At 38.9% G+C, this 23,881-nt stretch overlaps 1 protein-coding gene and 1 long non-coding RNA gene across 15 annotated transcripts in view; one reads left to right on the top strand and one right to left on the bottom strand.

Annotated features, from left to right (window-relative positions):
* The window catches only part of PRP4K (pre-mRNA processing factor kinase PRP4K), a 25,190-nt gene extending 22,833 nt beyond the window's left edge, over positions 1–2,357 (bottom strand). For 3 of the 5 annotated variants that reach the window (XM_086900532.1, XM_086900551.1, XM_086900541.1), the window contains exon 1: positions 2,207–2,316. In XM_086900532.1, the coding sequence (XP_086756658.1) occupies positions 2,207–2,244 (38 nt within the window). In that variant the 5' untranslated portion in view covers positions 2,245–2,316. Of the gene's footprint in view, positions 1–2,206 lie in introns of all 5 variants that reach the window. The other 2 variants (XM_086900561.1, XM_086900571.1) reach the window with 2 other exon arrangements.
* Positions 1,484–23,881, top strand: LOC111923824 (uncharacterized). Of its 10 annotated transcripts, none has more exons than XR_015290133.1 (7): positions 2,325–2,455; positions 3,147–4,373; positions 9,577–9,693; positions 9,815–9,911; positions 11,357–11,552; positions 22,006–22,091; positions 23,054–23,881. It is a non-coding gene; the product is annotated as an uncharacterized LOC111923824 (long non-coding RNA). The 10 variants fall into 10 exon arrangements; XR_015290136.1 differs by lacking the exon at positions 23,054–23,881 and adding an exon at positions 11,012–11,224; XR_015290130.1 differs by lacking the exon at positions 9,815–9,911.

Raw genomic sequence — 23,881 nt, 5'->3', positions numbered from 1 at the left:
AAAATATTCAGAGACTTAACTTAGAATGCCGTTTGTCTTTAATGTTTCTATTACTACTTCTGCTTACTCAAGGCATACAGAAAGGTGTTTTTCTTAATTGCTACCTCCTGACACTCCACACCATTATGATAAGAGAATATCAAGCAGAACAAAAGAGAGAAAACTGGCTTAAAAAGAGCTCATTTTCTCTTGCACTTGGCATTAAAAAAAAAGGTAAAAAAAAGAAAAAGTATTAAATGCAAAACTTCTTCAACTTGGATTTGCCTTCCTGAACAAGTATATCTGTGACCTAAGTGGGAAAACGTGACAAGAATTTTAAGTGAACTATGTGCCTTTCAAAATTTATTTTAGATGGATCCAGGATCCTGTGTAAGTCCCCAGTTAAGACACTAAAGGTACTTCAAGACATTATAAAAATATTAAAGACAATACAAAGCACATCAGTTCCAGGTAAGTCTTCCTTCTCTTATTAACAGAGGAAATTCTTTTGTTATGGTATGTACTTTAAAGTTATGTAATAACCTCATCCTAAATTCTGGAAAAGCCAGCTGGTGGCTAAGGTGCCAGATGAGACACATCACCCTGGCAGTATCTCAGGCCACTACAGGCTGCCAAAACAACTGCCAGCTGTCTTTGTAACTCAATCAAAAAAAATAGGTTCATTAATATGCAAAAAAATAGCTCATTTTCTTCCTGTACAGGGACATAATTATTATTTCAAGTAATTTCATTAAACTATGGGTAAACTTCAGTTCAATGCCTCAGAGGCATAATGGCATGGATGAAAAAACCTTTTTTTTAGAAGGTGATGAGGCATGTCTACATGTTTAGGTGCTAATGGCTTTAAGCAGAGAAGAACTGTGACATGAACTTGTTATAGCCCTTCTTCTTCCTATTTTTGAATTCAAGCAGGATAAAGATATACACATAAGGATGTGCAGTGATTTCACCAATCTTGTCCCTCATACAGAATTCCTATCATAAGATTCTACTTTATCACTTCACTTTCTCTCTACAATACTAAACACTATTCTTCGTGTGCATATGTTTTACATGGCTCACATATACTCCCACTGCTTTTCTTCACCTTTTTTCTACTCCCAGGATAAACAATAAAATCATGCCTCTAATCAAAACTCTTTAAGGAGAAAAAAAAACCCAGAAAACAATTTATATGGCTACTACTAATGTAGTAAAAAGAAGCGAGCAAGCATCAGATCGTTAACTCCCAGCAGAATTTCCAGAAGATTGTGCTCACGAGCTCCTGAGTGCGGACAAACCCAAAGCCCACGGCACTAACCGGGGTGCCTGGAAAACGCACGCCCGGGAGCCCCGTTCCGGCGGCAGCTCTATCTTCGCTTCCCAACGGGAGCCGGGACTTGCCAGTCATTTCGAGGGCTGGAAGGAGGGGCTGGCGGCAACAAATCACTTTCTGCTTCCACCAGCACGGGCACTTTCTATACCGCGAGAGCGGCCGGGGCCCGGGGGAAGGAGGGAGGAGGGTTCGCCGCAGGGCGGGCAGCGGCTCGGCGGCCCCAGGGCAGCCCCGCGGCACCCTGCAGCCCGGAGCCCCCCGGCTCCGCTCGGACAGGGTGTGTGGGAGTGTGTGTACGTTTGATAGCGGGGGGGGATCCCGGGGAGAGCCGGCCCGGAGCGGCCTCAGGGATGCCCGAGCCCAGCGCGCCCGGGCGGGCAGCGGCCCCGCAGCCACGCGGGGGATACGCATCCCTCCCCCGCGTTCCTCCGTCCCACGTCCCCCGCGCCAGCGGCAAGCCCGGTTGGCCGGCGGCGATCCCGGCTCCCCGCGGCCGGAGCGCCAGCAGGGCGGGAAGGCGCACGCGGGACTCCCGGGGACACGCGCCCGCCGCCGCTTCCCTTCCCCCCTCCCCCCGCGCGGCCCTCCCGAATCCACGGGCGGATCCAGCGCCCCAGGCCCCGCCGGGCCGCCTCGCCGCGGGGCCGGTGGCGCCTACAGTAACCCCTCTCCCCCGGAACGGCCGTCGTGCCCCATCCTTCTCTCCATACCCCCCTCCTCCTCCTCCTCCTCCCTCGCCACTTCCATCCGGGCCGCTTCTCGTCGTCCCCGTCCCGTGTGTGCGCGTCCCACCTCCCCAATCCCCTCACCCGCGCTTCTCCGTCCACCTCCCTTCTCCTCCTCCCCAAAGCTCCAGGGCGCGGAGCCTCCCCCCCTTCAGCCGGTCCTTACTCGGGCGGTCGCTGCTCAGGCTCGGCCGCGGCGGCCATTTTGAACTTCCGAACTCCTTCGCTGCCGCCGCCGCTGGTTGGGGGCGGGGGGAAGACGCGGGGCCGGAAGTGAACCCCGCGCGCGGGGCCGGGAGCGCGGTGGAGGCTCCGCCCCCCCCGCCTCTGTGGGCGGCCGGGGGGAGGCGGCGGCGGCGGCGGGAGTGGATCCGGCCAGAAGGGATCTGGCCGGGAGTCAGCGGGGTTGGATGAGGTATTGCGAGCGAGCTCTTCGCCGTGAGGGCCCTGAGACACCGGAATGCGTTTCCCAGGGAAGCTGTGGATGCCCTAGCCTTGGGAGCGTTCAAGTCTGGTTTGGCCGCAGCTCTGAGCAGCCTGGTCCAGTGGAAGGGTATCCCTGTGCATGGCAGGGGGTTGGAACTGGGTGATTTTTAAGGTCCCTTCCGACCCAAGCCGTTCTGTAATTCCATGATCCTGTTGAAAGGTGCTTAATTTGCCTTTCCAGGCTCGGCCTGGCTGTGCCGGGCTGCAGGGAAAGGGTCGGTGCGGTTCGGGGCCGGGGCTGGGGCTGGGGCTGTGTCCGGGTGCGCTGCGGTGGCACCTGGGCTGGAGGGTGCAGGTTTCTCGCCAGTGTTTCGCCTTTTAAAATGAGTATTAGATTTAAGATCATTGCTGCATGTCTGCTAACAGGCGCTGTTGTAAACTTAGCAGAGAAATGCCCTAACGTTGCTAAGCTGCATTTCATTTTTAATTTCAACAGGTGGTTTGAGCAGTCATTTATGGCATAATTTTTCTCATGCAGGACCCTCACTTCTTGCAGATGGTCGTAAAATCTGCAGACATCCCTAGGGCTGGAATCTGAATGTCACTGCTCCCCAGACTTTGGCTAAGACACTCAAAATCATGAAGTGGATTTTAACTCTTTGGTTTTTGTCTTTTCACAGATTCACAGACTGTTGGACTAAGTTGGAAGGGAACCACAAGGATCCTTGAGTAAAAGACATTTACTCTTAAGTAAATGTCCCATATAGGGATAGCACCCACCACCATAGTGCTACTAGCACCATGTTCTAACCTACTGCAACTACAGAAAATTAACAAATTTAACTACTAATACCGATGTGTTCTCTCAATGAATCTGCACATCACCATGAGGACATCACAGCATCCCACCTGTATGCTGCTCTGCTTCAGGATTTTGAAGCCCAAATTGCCTGGTCTGGTGGAAATATTTCTGATGGAGCTATGTAAGTGCAAGCTCTGCCATTTCACAAGCAGGATCAAAAGTAAGATCAGGATGCACCTGGTTCAAATGCGTGAAACTGATATGGTGCGTGGAATTTCAGGCTGCCCTGAAATGGACCATGGTAAAAATGAATTATGTAGCATTGGAGATGAAAAGAATGAAAACAAAGAAAACCTTGTAAAAAGTTACTGTCTTGTTGCCTGTGTATCAGATACCTTAAAATAAGAGTCCTTGCTGTTGTGACATGAGCTCAAGTATAATCCTCGTGCATCTCACTCCTGCGAAAGGAACACCTTGTTTGGAGAAGTAGCAGATTATTTTCAGTTTGAGGAACCCTGCACTGCTGACTTCCGTATTCCAAGAGAAAGGACAGCTAAGCCCAGTCTGTGCTTCTTAGCATCTGTCATGTTTTCACTGTTAGAACCCAGACGCTTGCTGGGGAAATTAAAAGCCCCTAAAGCTCAGTCAAGGTGTAAACATCACAGGAAAATCAGTTGAAAGCTGGATCTAAAGGCTCTATTCGCCCTGTGGAAGATGCTTGTGCCTTAAAGCTGGCTTCTGAGAGAAAGCAGCATTTCTGAATGTGTGGGATGTAGCATTAGAGCTGAATGATGCTGAGAAAATCCATTTAAAGGATCGTGACATGGATCATGACTTTAAATGTTTTTGTTGTCACATGACAGAGTAGATCTTAATGGAAAATCACTGAAAATCACACATGTGGATAAAAGAAACCTACCAGTGCTTCATCTGTGAAAGTGCTTTTATATCACTTTATAAAGTGCCTGGAAAGTGCGCAGAAACAGCCATCAGAGGAAACCTCATCTCATTGCACATCATCTGAAACTGAGCAGATAAGCAATCTTCATGTAGCTTGCTTGGCAGTACCAGGATACAGTTATGTGCCCACACAGTGATTTTACCAGTAAGTCAGGTTTTATTTTTCACTCTCATCCAGTTGCTTCCTCAGGTTAAACTTATCACTGCAAATAACTTTCTTTGGTCAATGCAAAATTTGTCAGAGCCTTTCAGTATGAGCTGTAAATACTATCATCAGAAGCCACTGTTAAACATCATGCTGTTTTGAGCAAAGAAAACATAAGAACGGTAAAAATTCTAAAAATATGTTATAAATGTTCACTTATTGATGATGTTCCTTCTTCAAAATCCTGTCTCATTTCATATTTTCGATTCTGAATATTTTTATGAGTAGTTAACAGTCGTATTCCAACAATTTCAATATTGGTGTCTTTTTAATGACTCTTAACATTACTCAGAAGGTATTTCTATCAAGGTGAGTGTCTTTTATCTCTACATTTCATGAAATTTCTAGTACTTAAATAGTATCTCCATTTATAAAATGAAAGACCTTGACTAGAGTAATCTGTCTCCTAAATCACGAAAGGACACTGTTTCAGTATTCTATTTCTATTCGCATTAACTATAAATGACACTTTTGTACCGATTATACATTTTTCCTCATTGCTTAAATGATGCCTCTGTTCATAGTTTCAAGTGCTGTGCCATCCATAAAACGGATCCATCTGCATCCAAATGCATCCATAAATGCATTCAGTGCTCACCTTCATGTCTGTAGGTAAAAATCTTGAATGATTGTGTACAAAGGTAGTCTGGGAATTTTTCTGTTTAACCATTCAGTATTGCAGGTGGTTGCAGTGATTAATTGACTTTAGCAAGGTTTCCCTGGCTGCTGCTGGGATACAAACCAAATTCTTGCTTCCTGGGTTGAACTGCTGATTTGGTTCTGATGTCTCAGTATGGCTGAGTAAAAGAACAGGTCATGGTGAAATAAGGTGATGGCTCATGGGTGTTCTCTGGAGTTTGCAGCAGTGGTCAGGTAAGGAAACAGACAAGGAATGTGAAGGAAATGTGGAATGACAGGGCACCCTGTGGTTTCAGCCAGGCATCTGTGTCATTATGTAATTAGATTATGAAGGGTTTTGATTGAAAGGTTTAGATTGGATTACATGTTATGCTGTCTAGTTTTGATGCCTTTGTTGTCTTCGTGATACACGGGCTTGTTCTGAGGTTTTTTCTGCTTGACAGGGCAGGAGATAGAATTTTTTAAAAGGTTATAGCAGAATTTCTGGAGGAAAAGTAATTGAGAAAATGGTAATTTTTAGAACTGAAAGAAAAACAGGTTTTTTATTTGCTTCACAGTAACTTACAGTGTCCCATTACTTGTGACTGTAAGCCAAGAACAAGGCTGCAGTCTAATATAACATCTCTGAAGCAAAGCACATGGAAAGACAATTGAAATTCACAGTATTTCAAAATAGAGATGACTACAGCAGTGAAAAAATTTATGAGTGCTTATACAGACTATTGTTTTTTTAAGTGAAAGGAGAACTGCTTTTTATTAACAAATTATAAATTGTCTCTTGAATGAGTAATCTCATTCTTTTTGGGTGGGAGGCGTGGGGATGAAAAATCCATCTTCCTTACAACTGTAGTGAGAAAACCTGGGACTGGATTTTCTGAGATGCTCTTTTGACAATTTCCATTATGTCTGGGGGCGATGAATTTTGAAGATTATAACTTACTATTCATTGTTATGTTAATATGCAGAAAGTTTACTTAATTTTAGCTTCCTAGTGAAAAATCTGATAGGTTAAATACTTAACGATTTTTTAAGCTATTGGAAATATTGTGGAATTTTAAATATTTTATATTTTTTGTGAACATTGCTTACATTTTTTGTGATAAATATAAGCAAAGGAAACCTTTCTAAATATTTAACACTGTGCTAATTTCTATACATTTTTAAGGTGCAGAAGAAACAATAAAGAAACTAAGAAATCTTCAATTTGCTAATGTTTTTCAGATGTTTTAATCCATTAAAGGAAGCTTTACTGTAAAATTATAAGGAACTGTTGTCTGCTGATTTATTGTGCTTGTGGGGCAGATACAATGAGAGCCTTTCTGCTGACTATGGGGATGGTTTTTGAAATAGTTTTAAACACAGCTTCTTAGCACTAAGCTTGTGTTTAACTTAGTGTTGAGTTCTCACTGGAATCACTAACGTTATTTGGTACAATATGCTTGTTGTAGCTTTTAACCTACTTGAAAGCCTAACTGGTTAGTGGAAAGCAACATACAAAGTGCATCTTAAATCTTAGAAAAATGGTTCAGAAGTCGCTGGGAAGCTGAATGATTTTATATTAAAAGCTTTGCAAGAGAGGGTTAGTGGTCTTGACTGCATTTCCCTTTAAACAGGAATCCTCTGTGCAACCTCCTACCACTACTTTCTCCAGACCAAATTTAGACTGTCAGCAGATGTGCTTAGAATAAAATGGACACGTAAAGTGTATTGTATTTGTCACTAAAAATACTCCTTTGAAGCTTGGGTGTTCTAATGTATCTGTTCCTTCAATATTTTTCTTATGCTTTATAATTCACAACAAAATAACTCCACTGAAAGTGCATATTTTGCTAACTCATTTTTAATTGTGGTTTGAAATCTTTGAGAGCTGCTTGTACCATGTTTTGGTTAGTTTTGGTTTTTGTTCTGTTTTGATACTGTGAGTGCACTAAGTATTCTTAGAGCTGAGCTAACCTTGGATTTGCTCATGGAGTCCCCATGGTCCAATTATGTCTTCATAATCAATAATTGCTCTTTGTTCTTAAATACTGTGCATCTCATCCAGATTTGGCCTCGTATTGCTTAAATAACCACAAAATACTTTAAAACTACATAGGAGTTAAGTTTGAGCATTTATATTAATAATCTTAATGTGGATAAATTTCTTCTATTTTAAATTAACGTATTTGCTCTTGTTTTAAGCTGTTGTAACAAACCATGGCTTTTAATACAACAAAGGGATGGCTCAAACTCTGCAAGCATCTGTGCCAAGAACAGGTGCTGTTTCTAACTATACTGAATATAAGATGCAAGATTTTTTTGCAGTTATTTTTCTTTTTTTCTTTAACTATTCACTTAATACAAGTGTACATACAAATAAATTTATTTTAATTGACAGAAGAAGGTGTTAAAACTCATCAAGATAGATTAGAATGGTGGTTTGAAGGGCAGGGAGGAAGGATTAGGGACTTCTTAGAGTTTACTTGAAGGCACTAAACAAGGATCCCCATCTTTCCAAGGCAATAGGTGGGCTGGGATGTGGCAGCTGCATTGAGCTTGCAGCTCAGAAACTCTTATGTAGGTAAAGAAGCCAGCATTCAGTGCAGGATGGCAGGACATGATGAGATGCTTGGGTTTTGAATACATACTAAGTTGTTTTGAGTTTCTGATGGGCTCATTTTGGCAATTGATAATTGCTTGGTTGGATAACTAGCTGTTAGTTCAAAAGGAAATTCTGCCTTGTTAAGTTAGTAGCAGCAAGTCTATCTTCTTTTGTCAAGTGCTGCTTCATCTCAGTGAAGCTTGATTTCCATCTGCAAGAGGTAGAGATCCTTGCTTCATACAAGGAAGGCTATTAATTTTGTTGTTTGTTGTGTTACTAAACTGGGGTGGGCATACTATACTGTGGGAAATATCAAGGATGCTTCATGTCTGAAGCTTTTCTGGCTTGAACTTTATGCCGGTGTGATTGGAATAACATGAAAATTGTAATACTCTTCATGATGACCATCCAGCTTCAATATTCAATTTCGATCTATTTTAACCCAAGGGTTTAGTCTCTTTCTGATTTCTTTTTGGACATTTAATTATGTCAGACATGCAAATCAACCAAAATGATTCAGCCAAGTTTCTAGAATGCATATGGGGAAAACTTTCTGTTCATAATGTTTTTAAGTGGAGCCTGCAAGAAGTGGATACCTTTTATTTAAAAAGTCCTAGTAGTACATGCCTTGCAGGAAATATATAAGCATTTTTCAGGTGGTGTCATCTATTAGAACAGCTGAAAGGCCACACTCCTGATGGAAAATCAGTTAAGATTTGGCTTTTTCAGTGCTTCTGAAAAATGCAATGAACAATGACAATACCTTACTGCAGGAAGCTAGTTGTGACAGACTTTTTCAGGGAGGCAGGGACAGGAGCTAGGAAAACTTGCCAGTTTCCTTTGGCACCTGGCTTGCAAAGGTTTTTGATTCTTTTGTAGACAGCATGTAAAATGTGGTGGATACTGAACACCAGTGAAGCAGGGAAACCTGTGAGCTGTTGCCAGAGGTAAAGATGAGATTAGGAGATGAATTTAAGCAGGATTTGTCATATTAGGAAAAGTGATAATGAGTCATGGTAAAGTGGGAAAATAGTAAAATAGTAAAAATAATGGTAAATAGTAAAATAATGGGGAGTCTCGGAAAATGAGAATAACCTGTGCCACAGTTTGGTTTGAAGTGAACAGAAGGATTTAGTCTCAGACATGTGAACCAGCGTTAAAATAAGAAGGGTCAACACTAACCTTCACTATTCTATTCTAACAGTAACAATCACTTCTATTTACTTTTGCTGCCATTACTCAAATGACAATTAGTTCAAACATCCAGAGAATTTTGGTGTGTGTATGTGTATATATATATATATATATAATTCCCCATTATGAAACCAGGCATTGATGTTTTAGCATGTTAGGTATTTTGATTCCAAAAATGAAACCTTAAACTTGTTGAATGTTGAAAAGAGAGCAAAACAACAAAAACAACACCAAAATTTTAAGAGAACTCTCAATACAGGTCAAAAAGCCAAGCACTCATCTGTGTGGGTGGGTACACTTGCAAAATCTTGCTTTATTTGCCTGTATACAAATTTCTTCTCCCAGTAATCCTTGTGGAATGGATAGTGCTTCATTAGACTCGCTTTATTCTTTAGAGAGCAGAGTAAATAACACAAAAAGCAATGAGATTAAGGTTACAAAGGCAGCTTTGATTTTGGCAATTCAACTTTCATTTTGGCAATACCTAATTTTTATTTCTTGTCTTAGCAAACTTAATGAGTTGAGACTTTGAGTTTTTTAATACAGCTTTTATTTTGTGTTGTGGGAAATATGTTGGGAATTTACCTTAATATACTACAATAAATGACCAGAATGCTATCTTCTTTAGCAGTATGTACTGTACTGAGTTACTAAGTTCTACATTGCTATACACTATGTATGTGCCATACAGTACATGGCTATATAAAAGTTCACATATTTCTTCCTTAGGTCCTGTGGCATACAGACCCTTTAGAGTTATGGGCTTCAGCTCCATCACAACATCCATACATGTGTTGGTGGTGTCTTGACTGAACCACGCTGGTGTACACTGAATTGGAGAGTCAGGTAAGTGTTTATTTAAGCTTGAATACAGCAAATGAAAAAAACACTAAGATTCTTAGATATTTTTTATCTGTATGTGGTCACAAAACTGGAAATTTATCCTCCCTTTTCTCTTGATCACTAGAGACTCCAGAATCCAGCAGTATTTGTAATCTGATGCCTGCTGTATCATCACATTAAAAGCAATGGGCAATTTAGTAAATAAGGCTCAGTGACACTGGGTGAGGAAAAAAATCTTTGATTTTTTTCTTTCTGTAAACAGCAGTCTGTTGAAATGTCTCACATTATCAAGTTCTGCTTTTTACAAATTATCTTCAGAGTTGTTACAGCTGTTTTGAGATTGATACATTTATATAACAACATCAGCTTTTATATCTTGTTTGTAAGCTTTTGGGAGGGTGGTGAAAGGTATTTTAGTAGTTTTTTGCTAGTATAAAAGCATTAATAGGCATACTATGTCAGGACCAAACATTTGAGTCAAATTTAGTTATTCTGTGCCAAATGGTACTTGCATGGTTGAAAGTATTTAATTTACTCTGAAACAAGCACTGGATATCTTCTCAATCATGTAATGGGCTTTTTCCTTTCCTAGTTTTACAAAGTATGATATATATTTAAAAGTGTATGCAGCACTGTATTTCTTAAGGTTTTGTCTTGGTTTGACATTTCACTGATCTTTGCATTAGTCTTAACAACATAATTAGCATTTTATGTTATTTTAGCAATTTTTGGATATTCATAACACAATGAAAGTCAATTCCTTGCAGCATAGTAGCTGTATTACGTAAAAAGGTTGGTTGTTCTTTATCTACATGTATTAGGATCACTGGAAGTTTGCCTGAGGAAACTTAGAAAAGACAGGAATGTTAGAAATGTGCATTGTATGATAAAGCTTTTATATGAAAAATACATTGTAATCTGGTAAAATAAAGGGATTCAGATCAAATGAGAAACCTGAAAATCATGTTTCTCCTTAATGCATTGTCATTTTTAAAAAGAAAGGGATATTTATTGTCATGCAGGTGTGTCAAACACAGTAGTGACTTTTCAAATGCTGTCATTTTTATGATTGTAATTTGTGCTTACCTGATTACCTAATTTTGTTTTTATCTTTCATTGTGTTGAGCAGCACTTCAGCAATTTTATAATGCAAGTGTGCATCCAATAATGATAATCTGTACTTCCAAGATGTGTGTGAATGGTAGTTGATCATTTCTATAAATCACTTGCCTATTCATTGCATTTGCAGTGTACACAAGAATAAAGAAGGGCAGCTCTTTCTTCAAAATTACTTTAACTTGCTTCTCATTTTGTCCTACAGGTTAAAAAACCCCCAAACAATACAACAAATGAACAAACAAAAACCAACTCAAACAAACAACTTTTCATGGGAAGCTCTATTTTATGTGTGTTTCACAAACAGCACAGAATGAGGATCAAGATTTATTTTCTCAACAGCTTTTTCTTTCTTCACCTGGAAGCTTCATATCTGACTTTTAAGTCTTTCCATCACTGATGGTATTATAGAATACTGGTATAGTGTATTTTGGGTTTCTTTTTTAATTAGTTTGCTTAGGGTTATGTCTTAAATGGAAATCCAGAGAAGAGTTGAAGGAGCATATGGAAAATTACAGAATTGCTAGTGCCCCTTTTTTCTTCATTTCAGGATCAAGTATTCAAAACCAGACATCAGTTGAGTGAACATCACAAACAAATCCATCATGAAGAAGCACCAAACCCACAAATGAAAGAGAGGAAGAGAAGAACAAAGTCTGAAGATAATCCTGTGTGTTTCAACACAAAAGCAACTTGAAAGTAGAATTCAAGCTAATTTAAATGCAGTATCTACATACCTACAGTAGGTATGATCTGTATTATAGCAAAACTTTGTTTTGTTTCTTAACTGCAGAATATCTTGTTATCTGGCATGTTTATTTATTTGCTGATTTACTTACATATTTTTGTAAGAAAGTTGCTCTTAGATAGCCTGAACAGAAATAAAAATAGCTACCTCCTACTTGGTTTGTGATGGTACCAGTCTTTGGAATAAATTAAGTATGTGCTGGTCAAAAGGTGCAGCTAAGATTTTCTGCTATAGTTTGTTCCACACAATAACAAAGCACAGCCACTGAAATAGGCTCTTTCAGGAGCCAAAAGAAGTGCTGTGGGACTTCTTGGAATGGTGCAAGTTAACTAGGTGAAAAACCAGCTTCCTTTGAGTCATGGCTGCATTTTTAAGAGGAATATTAACTGAAGCATCAATTTTATCAGTTAGTATAAAATTGTACTTCTCTGGACTTGTAAGAGTTAACACCAAGACTTTGCCTGGCCTCAAGTGCATCCTTTTTCCAAAGAGATTTTGAGAAGGCATTTGATGCAGCTGCCTGTCCATGAGTTGACATTACAAAATATTTTGATAGCTTTTTTAATACTTAAGTAGAGAAGCTTGAGTACATCTCTTTCTCTTGGTTTCTTCTAAGTATGTGCATTTGGCTTAGGGTGTTTTCTCTTTTTTGTTGTTGTTTATGGCTATACATGTCTCTTATGTTATCTGAAAACATTTTTGCAATAGTTTAGCTAAAGAAATCGCTTTCTTAATTTCACAGTTGTGTATCATAAATTAATTTAAATCGTCAAAGATTTTTTCCCCGAAGACTTCTTTATCTCACTGTTTTCTAGGACTTTAATTGTCTATGCTGAATCTGGCTTTCCTCATTTGAAGTTGTTATTGCTCATGTGGAAAGAAATAAATACATGTTTTAGTCACTCTCTGATATTAGAATAATAAAATGAATCCAAAAATGGAATTTGGGTTAGGTTAGTCAAAGGCCTAATTGCTTGAAGTGAGCTAGAGCATTTTTGTTAGTAAGTTGGGAGCAGATCGATGTGCTGATGATGTACCTTGCACATGGGCATCTGTCTTCTGGCCTTTTTTAAATCAAGTGGTCAGTTAACAAAGCTCATCAGTGGCAGAAGTAAAAGGTTAGGCACTTTACATTGTTACATCATTACAACTGTGACTTGTGAAACAGTGGAGTAGGGAAATCCAAATTTTGTCTGAGGTTACATTTGAAATGTGAGATATGATGTAGGCACTACTGCTCTCTTTTGAAAGAAAAAGGAACTTTTATGGACTGGGTCTCTGGAGCTCTCCCTGGAACCATGGACATTAAGAATTTATTTGAACTTTTCATACCTACTTCTGGCTCGAGCTTTGCTTGATTTTTGTACAGCAAAACAAACTTCATGTCAACACTGTTCCTTTCCTACAGCCCCCTGAGGTGCAAACTCATAAAACTGGCAGGAGCTGTATTCGCTGCCTGCAGCTGTCTTGTAATTCTTTCCACTAAAGGCCCTGTCCCCACAGTAGAACAGGATCTGCTGGGAATCACAGCCAGCTCAGTGGTGTGTCCAGCGACACAGATGGAATAGCTGATGGCAGAAGGTGTAAGGATAACCCTGCTGTGCTGACTGTGACTCTGAGAGCACGGGCTGTGCCCTGCACAGAGTGCCAGAGCAAGCTGCCTCATTTCCTTTCGTCGCACAGTTGTCTCTCGTTATGCCCAGATTAACAGATGCACATGGGAAGTGTGTTTTAGAGTCTATTCATACTGTAAAACTTAAAGGAGTTCCTTTAAACGGAGAAAAATCTGCTGTCAGGAGGTTACCAGCAAAGTGTTGGAAGCAGGACTTGGAAATCCAGCTGTTTTCCTGGCTGTCCTGTGGCGCTTTGTTTGCTTTCCACCAGGAGGGGGCAGCAGATGAACAACATCACACGGGCTGTTTTCTGTTTTTCAAACGCTTCCAGTGTCCCTCTCTGCCTGTGAATCCTAGCAGGGACTCCTTACCGATGTGAGAGTTTAAAATTATGGTTCCTACCTGTTTGCTACAAGGATAGCTGGAATGTATGAATCAGAAGTCTTTATTCTGTTCAGTATTAAGGAATATAATTTATTTATTAAAATCTACCTCAAGTTTATAAAGAGGGCAGTTCTTTATTGAGACTTAAGATTTTTATGACTATGGCATTAGGTGTATATATATTTTAAAGGATAAAATAACCAAGCAACCCTAGCCCATCAGCTCATTAATGTTACCTAAGTCTTGCTGAACATCTTTCAAATACTTACTTTTGTATTTCAAGTTGAGTATTACAATTCAAAATAATGTTCTCACAGCCATTTTTCTCCCATCAGAAAATAAAACTGAGAATACACTAAATCTAGTGATGCTTTTCATTCATGTGTAATAAAAGTGTTCATGTACAAGGATGGCTTGTGCATTCTGCTGGCAGAGCTTGGGAGTTAAAGGCCTCAATTCACATGTAGTGCTAGTGGTGCTAAACAATATAATAACCAAATTTTATTGCCTTATTTCAGCCACAAAGTGCAGTCTTATCATCTAAAAGCTTATGGTGATTATAACCTACTATTGTGAACTTCTTGAAAGTGTGAGGCTATAGTTCTGTTTAAGATGTAGATTAAGTAGTTAACAAAAAGCCACAGAGAGAGGGCAGTCCAGTCCTTTTAGCTGCTGAGTTTTATCCAGTAGTTCATATAAAGAAAGGAAAACCATGGTGGCTTCTGTGAGTATCAGCTGCCAGTGTTCAGAAGCTAACTGGGAAGAATGAAACTAATTCCTAACAGGACTGATTAACTGATATACTTGTCTTGATGATTTTCATTAAAATTGTGTTGTAATATGTGTGGGATCTTTATGGAGCCTAAAACTTTATCAAGTGACATCTTTATTTTTTTCTTTTGTGGTGATTTTCCTCTTTAAAGATTACAAATGTTTAAGAGAAGCGGAAATAATTTCAAAGATTTATTCAGAATGGCACAACTTGCCTTTCAGAGCTGGCTTTCATCTTGAATCCCACTGTTTAAATCACAGATTTTTCCATATAGTCCCCATGGTTCTACTGAGGTCACTGATTTAGCACCTTCTATGCATCAAACACTTAAACAACTCCCCTGAGTATTTAAGTTCCCTCATGCAAGTTCAGGGCTTTTATTCTTTGAGCAATCTAAGCTTTAATTTTCTAGTGCAGGAAATCCACACAAATAACTGAGGATTAAATTCCCCTTTTCCTCTTTCTTGTTTTGAATACTGTTGCATAAAATAACTACTGTATGATTCACTCTTGCTTTGTGTAGTAATTAGCAGGAGGATTTTACAAGTAGAAGCCTTGAGTATATATAGTATAAACTAATACCATAATATTATAAAATACTTCATTTTCAGAATAGCTGGACTTGAATTGCCTTCACAAATGTGTCATGAAAATAGCTCTGATTTCCTTATAGAGTGTTTAAAGAATGAGTAATCCTGTTTATTACATCTAATACATGAGTACACTACATGTATTTGGGAATGAGTATTGACTCAGGTATTAATTACTTGCATTGTTTTGAAAGGACATTGTTTCCTTTTGCTGAGTGCTGGTCAATAATCTAGATAGATGTGTAAGCACTTTTTAAACCTGTTATAGTTGGTTTTCACAGGACAAGGATCTTAAACTTCTATGCTTGTATTTCTCTCTTTGAAAAAGTGTGTTAAAGATGTGACTTAACAGCATTATAGACTTGTGTTGAATTTTTGAACAGCCAATGCTTCCTCTGTTGTTCCTGAGGAACCCCTAAGCATGGTGAGAGGGATAATACAGAAAATTTGGGATAGCAAATCTGTAATTTGCATCAACCTTTTCAAATGTTTTACCATTTCCCTTCCCAGAATCTTCTCTTTGTATATTAGTACATTTGTAATTTTCATGTGGAGGTTTTTTTCCCTTTTTAAATAAATTTCACTTGCAGGCCTGAAAGAGTAACAGGTCATATAGCAGAGACAAAAAATTTCAAGAAAGCTTTGGTGGACCATTCAAACATCAGAACAGAACAGTCCAATATGATCATGTTGCATTGTGCAGAATTGGCTTCTAGGAAATTAATTCAACACAGCAGATGATGTCATTTTGGGAATGTAAATAAATAATTGAAAGATAATAAACTAGAAACTGAAGTATTTCATTGTAAACAGGTGTGATAAGAATCTTTGTCCTCTTATCTTTCCCACAGTGGTATTAGTCTTTCCTAACTAATACCTGTAATACTCATGATAAAAGGCATAAAAAGCCTAAATTAACACTGTAACTGAGAAATGTAATCCCTTCAGACCACTTACACAGGAAGACTAGATGATGATTTTCCAGCTGTGACAAGGTTCATTTCCTTTCTGACAGGAAGTATTCTTAATAGTTAGCTCTGCAGAAACACACAAGAATGCGTGCTGGCATCACAGCCCTTCATTACCAGCACTGGGAGCAGGGAACAAGGTCTCTCTGACACAGCAGGTGCAAACACATACAGGTGGATTGCATGGATGTCCTCTTTATGTTACCACTTCTGTAAATTGCTCAGGGAGGAAAAAAAAGTACTCTTGAGTATTGAGTGCTGTGTAAGAGTGATTATTTTGTGACATGAAAAGGATTTCTAGAGAAAAGTGATATTTTTTCCCTACTGGTAGTTTTCTCTCTTATGTTGAATATGCAAAAACCAAGCACTGTGATCCTGATTTAACAAAACAGGTTAATTTTAAACAATTTTTAACTGATGGGTTTTTTATGGCAATTAGGTATACTGATCTTTAAGGATTTGTTTGATCCTGGTTTGGAATTTGTGTTCAGAAGACAGCTATTTAAAGATATAAAGACTGCAAAGACAAGGACTGCTTATATTCCTGGCTTGTTAACTGAAAAGGGTGTCTTTACTAGTTCGGAGGGATGTGGACTTTAACCACACCTTTTTTTTTCTCTTCTGGTATTCCACAGCCATTAATTAAAAGATTAATTATAGAAATTATTAAAAATAGGAATGTCCTCTCAAAACTTTTTAAATCAACTTGCACATATAGGCATATTTCAAGATTTTCAATATCATAAAGTTTGGTTTCCACCTTGACTACATTCCTTTTCATCTTCTGGAAAGCTCCCTACTTCATCTTTTTGGTTTGAACTTCAGTGAACCTCTGTCAAAAGCCCAGCCTCTGTGACTGATGCTCTGGTGTCTTTCTGACTCAACCAAGTGATTTGTTTAAATAGACTTTGCATTGCCATGGTTATAGTAAACCATCATGCCGGGGGGATGGGAAAAGGCAATTACATTAGAAATTCTGAATTACACAGAAGAAAGTGCCTTGTAGCACTGTCTGCTTGGAACTGTTGGATCCACTCCATCTTGTTGGTATTTAAAAAGTGAAGCCTTCCTTCTTTCTTCTGAATTGTGCATTTTACGGGATTAGAAAATAAGGTCAAGTGAATGCATGGATGGAAACAGGCTATGTTGTGTTAGAGCCTTCCCAAAACCTCCTACTTGGTGTGTGGGTGCATAGGACAGTGGGAGCCAATTTGATTCTTGTGTAATACTTAAATGAAACAGCTTGTGGAGAATTCGTCCTAATGGGACCTGGCGGCATAGTGGATAAGGAATATCCACCTTAGTCCACAGTGGCAAAATTGAGTTCACTGAGCTGAAGAAATGAAATACTCCTGCAGTCACTTGGCAGGGGCACGGTGCTCCAACACTTGAGTGCCGTGGGTGGTGCTGCATCCCGCAGCCTTGGAGCTGTGGCATCACACACGATGGCACAGGAGAGTAGGCAGATGTCTGGCAGGAAACCTGGGTGTGAAGGGGCTGATAGACGTCTCTTTTGCTACTGGGACAGATGGCTCTCAGTCTCTGTGGTAGCAAGTGTGCCATGTCTTCAGAGACAGACATTTGCTCTATTAAATATTCTTAGCTTATGTAGAAACCAACTGACAGGGCTTCAAAAGTTACAGGAGAAGGAGAGTGATGGGAAAACAACTTCTGCTGGGAGGCTGACTGAGCAGTGTGGCCAGGCACTGTTAATGGTGTTTAGGTGCATAAGTAAACAAGTGTCCAAACCCCTGCAAAATAAACTGTTCCAAAAAATCGAAAACAGTCACTGTCTAGAAGAATGATTGCAGATCTAGAACTGTCTCCTAGTCCTTGTGCTGCTATTTGACCCACAGTAAACACATGTAACTTGTTTTAGGAAGGTACTTATTACCTATGAAAACACAATTTACTGCCTTGACAGCTGCTCATGAACATGTTGTCAGCCTCTTCCTCTTCATTTCCGCATCAACAGTTGGAGGTAAACCTGAAGAATGCTGGCTATGCAGTGGTCATGCAATGCATTATTTATTGAGAGATAGCAGTAGTAGAACTGGTACAGCAGAGATACTTATAATAATGCTGGAGTGAAATTCTTGAGGAGAATTGTTACTGTACCAGGCTTGGTGTTAGACTTAGATTCTTGAAATATGTTCACTTTTCATTAGCTTTTTTAAACTCAAATGTTTTCATTGGTATGTTTTATTTTTGGGTGTAAAAATGAAAACAGCTTTGCTTATGTGGGGCTTGTCCTCTATTCAACCCTGACCATTCTGTGATTCTGTTTAATTTTTTCAGTTTGTGATTTCTTCCTGATTAGGTTTATTTCAGGTTCTCCACTGTAAGACTAATATTTCAGAATTTTCATGCAAATATGAAATTAAACATTGTAAATTAGATTTTGTCAGTGAGAATGTAAATGAAAGGGGTGGCTTGTCCTTTAAGAAAATACCTCTTGATGTTTGCGTTTTTGAAAGTCATTCTTTTCCTTTGTATTTGTGACCTAAATGTTCTCCTTGATGTCTTTACAGAAAATTCTTTGTGTGTTTTCTTCATTAAGTAAAAATTATTTTACCTTAATGTAATTTCATATTGCTTTTTGAAAATTTCCTTTTCTGCTACATTTCCTCTTTCTGGGATTTGTTTGGTTTTAATTGGCGACATGGAACACACTTGAAGTTGTCCCTCTGAACTTTGATTTAGAAAAAAAGATCAAAAATTAAATTTGGGAATGGTTCTGGCCAGTCTGTCTTGGTTAGACTTACGGTTGAAGCCAAATTTAGATGCAGTAGGTCTGCTACTGGTAAAACAGACTGCAACCTTTAATTGCTCAGAGCAGTGTCCAAGATCATGTTTCATTAGCAACAGGATCATGTGAAAGATGAGCTGCAACTTGGAGGACATGCTGAAAATGCTGATCCCCTGATACTCTTCTGAATTTCCCACACACACTCGATGTTTGCCTGGAAGATACAGCATCCTTTCATTTCTTGATAGGCAAGAAGCTTTTCAAATGTGTGCTCTGCTCTTGTGCCACTGTGGTGGCACTTGCAAACACATGGAAGTGAGAGGCCCTACAAATGTTGGCTCTGCTCACAGAGTTGATAAGCATAAATAATCCCTCTGTCAGAAAAATTCTGTAGATCTGGTGGCTTTTTAAACACAACAAAACCCCACACTTTAAGGTATGCTCTCCCACCCAAGTCAAGTATTTACATATATTGCTTGGCTCTGTAAAGGCTTTTTTGGGATCTTGGCTCTGTAAAAGCTTTTTGCTTAAGGGAATTGCTTCCTGGCTCTTCTTTCCCTTCTGGAGCATGTATGGAAGGAATACTAATGGGATAAATACAAAAATACCCAGTAGGTGACAGTATCAGTGCATGTGTGTGAAGGGGTGCTGGGAAAAGTGGTAGTAACTTACATAAAAAAACCAGAAACATGTTCATTCACTAATTTTATATCTTAATTTGGTGGTTTAAGTTCACCATGAAGTTTTTTCAATGATTTTGTCTGCAGCTTTGCTTGTAGTGTTTTGATTCCTCAACCCTACCCCTCCCCCATGCTTTGAGGAAATGATCACATTCTTGATTGTGCTAAACATATCTAATTTTGCATTGTTGGCAGGGCATGTCATATCATGAGTGGGAGCACTAGCTGGTCTTAGTAAAGCCGAAATACATGTTCCAAGTGTGTACTTAGCAGCCTTAGAGGATATTTAAATGTTAAATTCATGTGTGTTTAAACTCTTTACACTAAATGAAGTGCTCTTTGCTTCTGCTTCTTTTTCTTCTTTTTTTTTTCCCCTAAAGCTGAAAGATTTAAATTAAGATGAGCTAATGTCCACAAGTTCACTTCTTGAGGTATGCAGTGGCTGGTGGAGAGAAGGTTTATTAATTAGCTGGGATTTATTACTTATGTAACAAAAAATAAAAAGCTTAATCTAGACTGGCTCTTTAGCTGTCATAATAATGGTAGTTCTGAATATAAAACCAGTCCTCTCTTTGGAGAATCTTTTGATGCCTGAACTAAAATCTGGAAATGCATTTATCAATAGTGATAAAACACCTTGAGCTTAAAGTAAGTTCTTTCTTCACTGAGAGCTTTTTAATATTTGGTAATGGAATAACAGGCTAAAACACTTTTTCTTAGCTTTTGTGGCAGGTGTGCAAAAATGCAGAATTGTAAACATTATCCAAATGTTGTAACAAAAAGTAAAGGTAATTCATATTATGGAATGGATGGCTTACTGATCTTGTTACAACTCTTTCCTTAGCAATTAGATGCAGCTTAATGACAGGCAGCATTACTCTTTATGTCCTGTGTTACTAAAAATCCTTTTAAAAGTAAATAATTCTGTAATATCTGGCATGATATTTTGTCTCTTTTTGCAGTATTGTTTCGGAAGCATATACTTTTCATTTACTTGTAATTAATCAGTCCTTCTTACAGGGACCAACTATTTTGCTGCTTGCCAATTTTCAATGTGCCTCCTCTCACCTGCATTTCCCTGTTAGATGCATGTTAGATCATGATGCTATAAATCCTTGCATGCTCCACTTTTGCTGTAAAATTGGTTTCTTTGGAAATTAATAGAATTTTTCTTTAGTAAGTCAAAAACTTATAATGACTGTCTGTGAGATCAGGAAGTGAATAATTTAACTAGTGTTCACTAGAGTAAACAATAACACTGTCTGAAAGTACTCTTTTGTTGTATGTGAAATCTGTACTTAAAAAATATTTTGTTCCTATCTGCATCATGTTCCTGACCTAAATAGTTGGGATGTTTGAAATTGCCACTTGTGAAAGAGTTTGTCTGAATTGGGTAAATGCAGTTAAGGCTGGGGTTTTGTTGTTGTTTTTTTCCTTAAGTAGATTATTTCAGGCCTGTGTTGGTTTTAAGATTTTTATGCACAATACAATGTAACACCCTCTGCTTCTGAAATTGTATAAAAAAAAAAAGACAATAAAATTTAAGAATACTGAAGAAAAAAGAAAAAGAAAAAGAAAAATCTGGACAAACCCAGCCCAGTCCCACAAGGTACACATTACACCCACACAGCAGCTGATTCAGTGACCTGTGTTCAAAAGTGAGTTGTAAAGAGCAGAAATAGCATGTAGATCTGAGTGTTAGCAAGACCAAGGATGGCATAACTGCAGTGATGAAATATGCTGAAAAGTGTAATCTCTAAACCTATACAGTATTCTCATACAGTTAATGAATAAATATAAATTCTTTATTGATACTCAGAAAAGAGCACATTTCTACATGTGTTGCTACTTGGATATATGTGTGTGAGTATTTAACTGGGCTGTTCACAACAGTCTTTTAGGCTTTTGTCTTATCAAGAGCTTAGATCAGTGTAGAAGATGAGATGTAAGTTTGCTTGAGATATTTGCCATACTTAGTGACTTGGAAGAGGCAGATGACTGCTTCTGATGGCACAGAACCTGACAGGTTCACATTTTTTGTAGCTTTGCTGTCAAAGACTGCAAGAAGATTTCCTGAAAATTGTGTTTCCTCATGATAGTAGAGATGGTGAAGGTTCTGTGCTGCTTTAATAATAATGTATGGGATAATGTTTCATCTTTTGTATAAATCTTAGCTTGAAAATGGATTTCTTTTCCTTTGGTAGGTCAACCAATGAAATTTTTTGTTAGGTGTGAAGGAAAAGGAGAGTTAAGGTACATTTTCCTATTAAGCATACTTGTAAAGAAGTCTAGGGTTTTTTTTGCCATTTGTATTCATGTAATAACACCACCACCCAGGTGCCACTACCCCAAATAGAGAAAACCCATAAATATTGGCATCACCAGCCTTGAGGTTTTTAAACTAGTGCGGTGTATACCTCAGTCTAAAAAATTAGGTTTAGCCAACTTAATTTTAATCTGACCTCTCTGTGGGTGCCCTTCTATGCTCTTGGAGGATGATGAGTGTTTCTGTAAGACACTGTAATTTCATATGAGGCATCACTTAAATGTGTGGGCTAATTCACCTGTTAGGATTTCTTACTGCCTGCATGCAGTTAGCTTTACAGGGGAAATCTGGAAAATAATACACCTGTTTGCTGACAGTGTGTGGGATGAATCCTCCTGTAGGTGATTGTTTCACTATCCTATCTTGTAGGTCTGCAGAGTGCTACCAAAATAAATGGATCCTCAATATTGGTTGAATGGAAACCTTAAATTCAGAGAAGCTTATGTTCCAAATTGGTAAGTTTTAGAGTCTCATTGCTTGATGTTAGGTCACAAGTGCTGAGATTAACCCACAAGTCACAGGACTGGATTTTCCTGTAGCCTGTGTACAGCTGTATTCTTGGCTGGTCTTGGACGAGGAAAGTGCCAGAACCCAAAGGTTTAGGTTCTAGATTTGGTATTTCCTGAATCTGAAAGAACTGAGGTTTTGATTAATATCAGATGATAGTAACACTGTCTCAGGACAGGATTTTGACCCATAGTAAATGTGTGGCAAATCTCACATTTTAATATAGAATGAATCCTTGACAGTATTTGTGTTACGGTTAAGTTCTTTATTCTGGGGTGTGTCCTTCTGTCATAATGCAAAATAGGTAGGATAAGTTAAAAATGCAAGTTCAGGGCAGCTTGCAGCTTTCACTACACTGAGCTGGAATTATCTGCACACACAAATATGTTCAGCTCTGGTGTAGGTGGTTGCATGCTGGAGCAATTGTGTCCAAAAGATCTAAATGAATATAGGTCCTATTAAGACAGAAAAGTAAATCAGGACACTTCTGTTTGTAGGAATCTTTTATTGTCTCTGTGGAGGTTTTATTTTAAAAGAATAAATACATCCACAGCTGCACAACTGAGATAAAAATACTGCTGAAAACATGGTGCAAACTCCACTTACTCCAGTAGTAGGGGGAAAAATGGTGAAAGGCATCATCTTGCTTGTGTAAAAGGAGAGGCACTTTAGGTCTAGAATCCCTCACTTGGGAGTACAGCTAAGCTGTCTGTGAAATTGCTCAGGAGAACTGGTCTGGGTTAGCTCAGCTGCTGGGTAGAGCCAGGAGATCTTGCTAGGCTCATGCCCTGACCCACTGTTTGACTGTTTTGGATTTGTGAGCACTACAGTTTGAGACTGACAGCCTGCGTAGTGTTCACTCACTGCTGCTGATGGTATTCATCACTGAGACATTTCTGTTTTATCACAGAATTCAGAAGAGCTTGGGCCTTCACACTGCCTGACATCACACGGCTGATGAGGTGTTCGGCTGTAGTTTTTGCTGCTCTTCTTCCCCTGACAAACAACTTCTCTGAAAATACATTAAGAAATATCACCCGAGTTCAGGAATCTCATTAATTAGTTCCCAGGTCATCTTTACTCTCAAACCACTCCCTGTAGAACATTAGGTTCTTAAACTTCTACCTAAGCATTCCAGCAAAGAAAGAAGTTGTTGGCATTGTCAGGCTTTCATGTTGAAAGCCAGGGATTATATATGAGAGGAGAAGAAATTGTTCTTACGTGGCAATTAAAAGCGCTTAAGAGTGGTCTTTCCAAAGTGCTTTGCATGGGGTATGGTACAGGTGATAACTCCAACATGATGAGAGGATTCAGGGGATTTATCCTGTCCAAGGGATAAATGTGTTGATTTCTGTTCTGGTTACCTCCTGCTGATACATTCTTCTTACTTAAAAATGGAGAGATTGAATTTCAAAGCAGAATCAGTTGAAACGTGTCAAAGCTGACTGTGAACCTTACAAGTGCTTTCTTCTTTTTGTCTTTAATTTTTAACACAATCTCTATATAAAACAGTAAGTGATTCAAGAAAATATACTGATGCTGTAGAATTCAGTGGAGTAAACATTTCTTCATTGTTACTTTTTATAACAAAATGAGTATGTTATCATAGGCTTATCCAATGTTGAAATAAAAATAAAAACTATTAAAATATTATATCAAATAAACTTGACTTTAAAATTCAGTGGCTAAGTATACCTGAATCTTATTTAGCCAAATAAAAATAGCTCTTTAAAATGGT

This window comes from Cyanistes caeruleus, chromosome 1, assembly GCF_971803275.1.
Source record: "Cyanistes caeruleus chromosome 1, bCyaCae1.hap1.1, whole genome shotgun sequence".
NCBI lineage: Eukaryota > Metazoa > Chordata > Aves > Passeriformes > Paridae > Cyanistes > Cyanistes caeruleus.
This window is presented reverse-complemented; position numbering and strand designations above follow the sequence as displayed.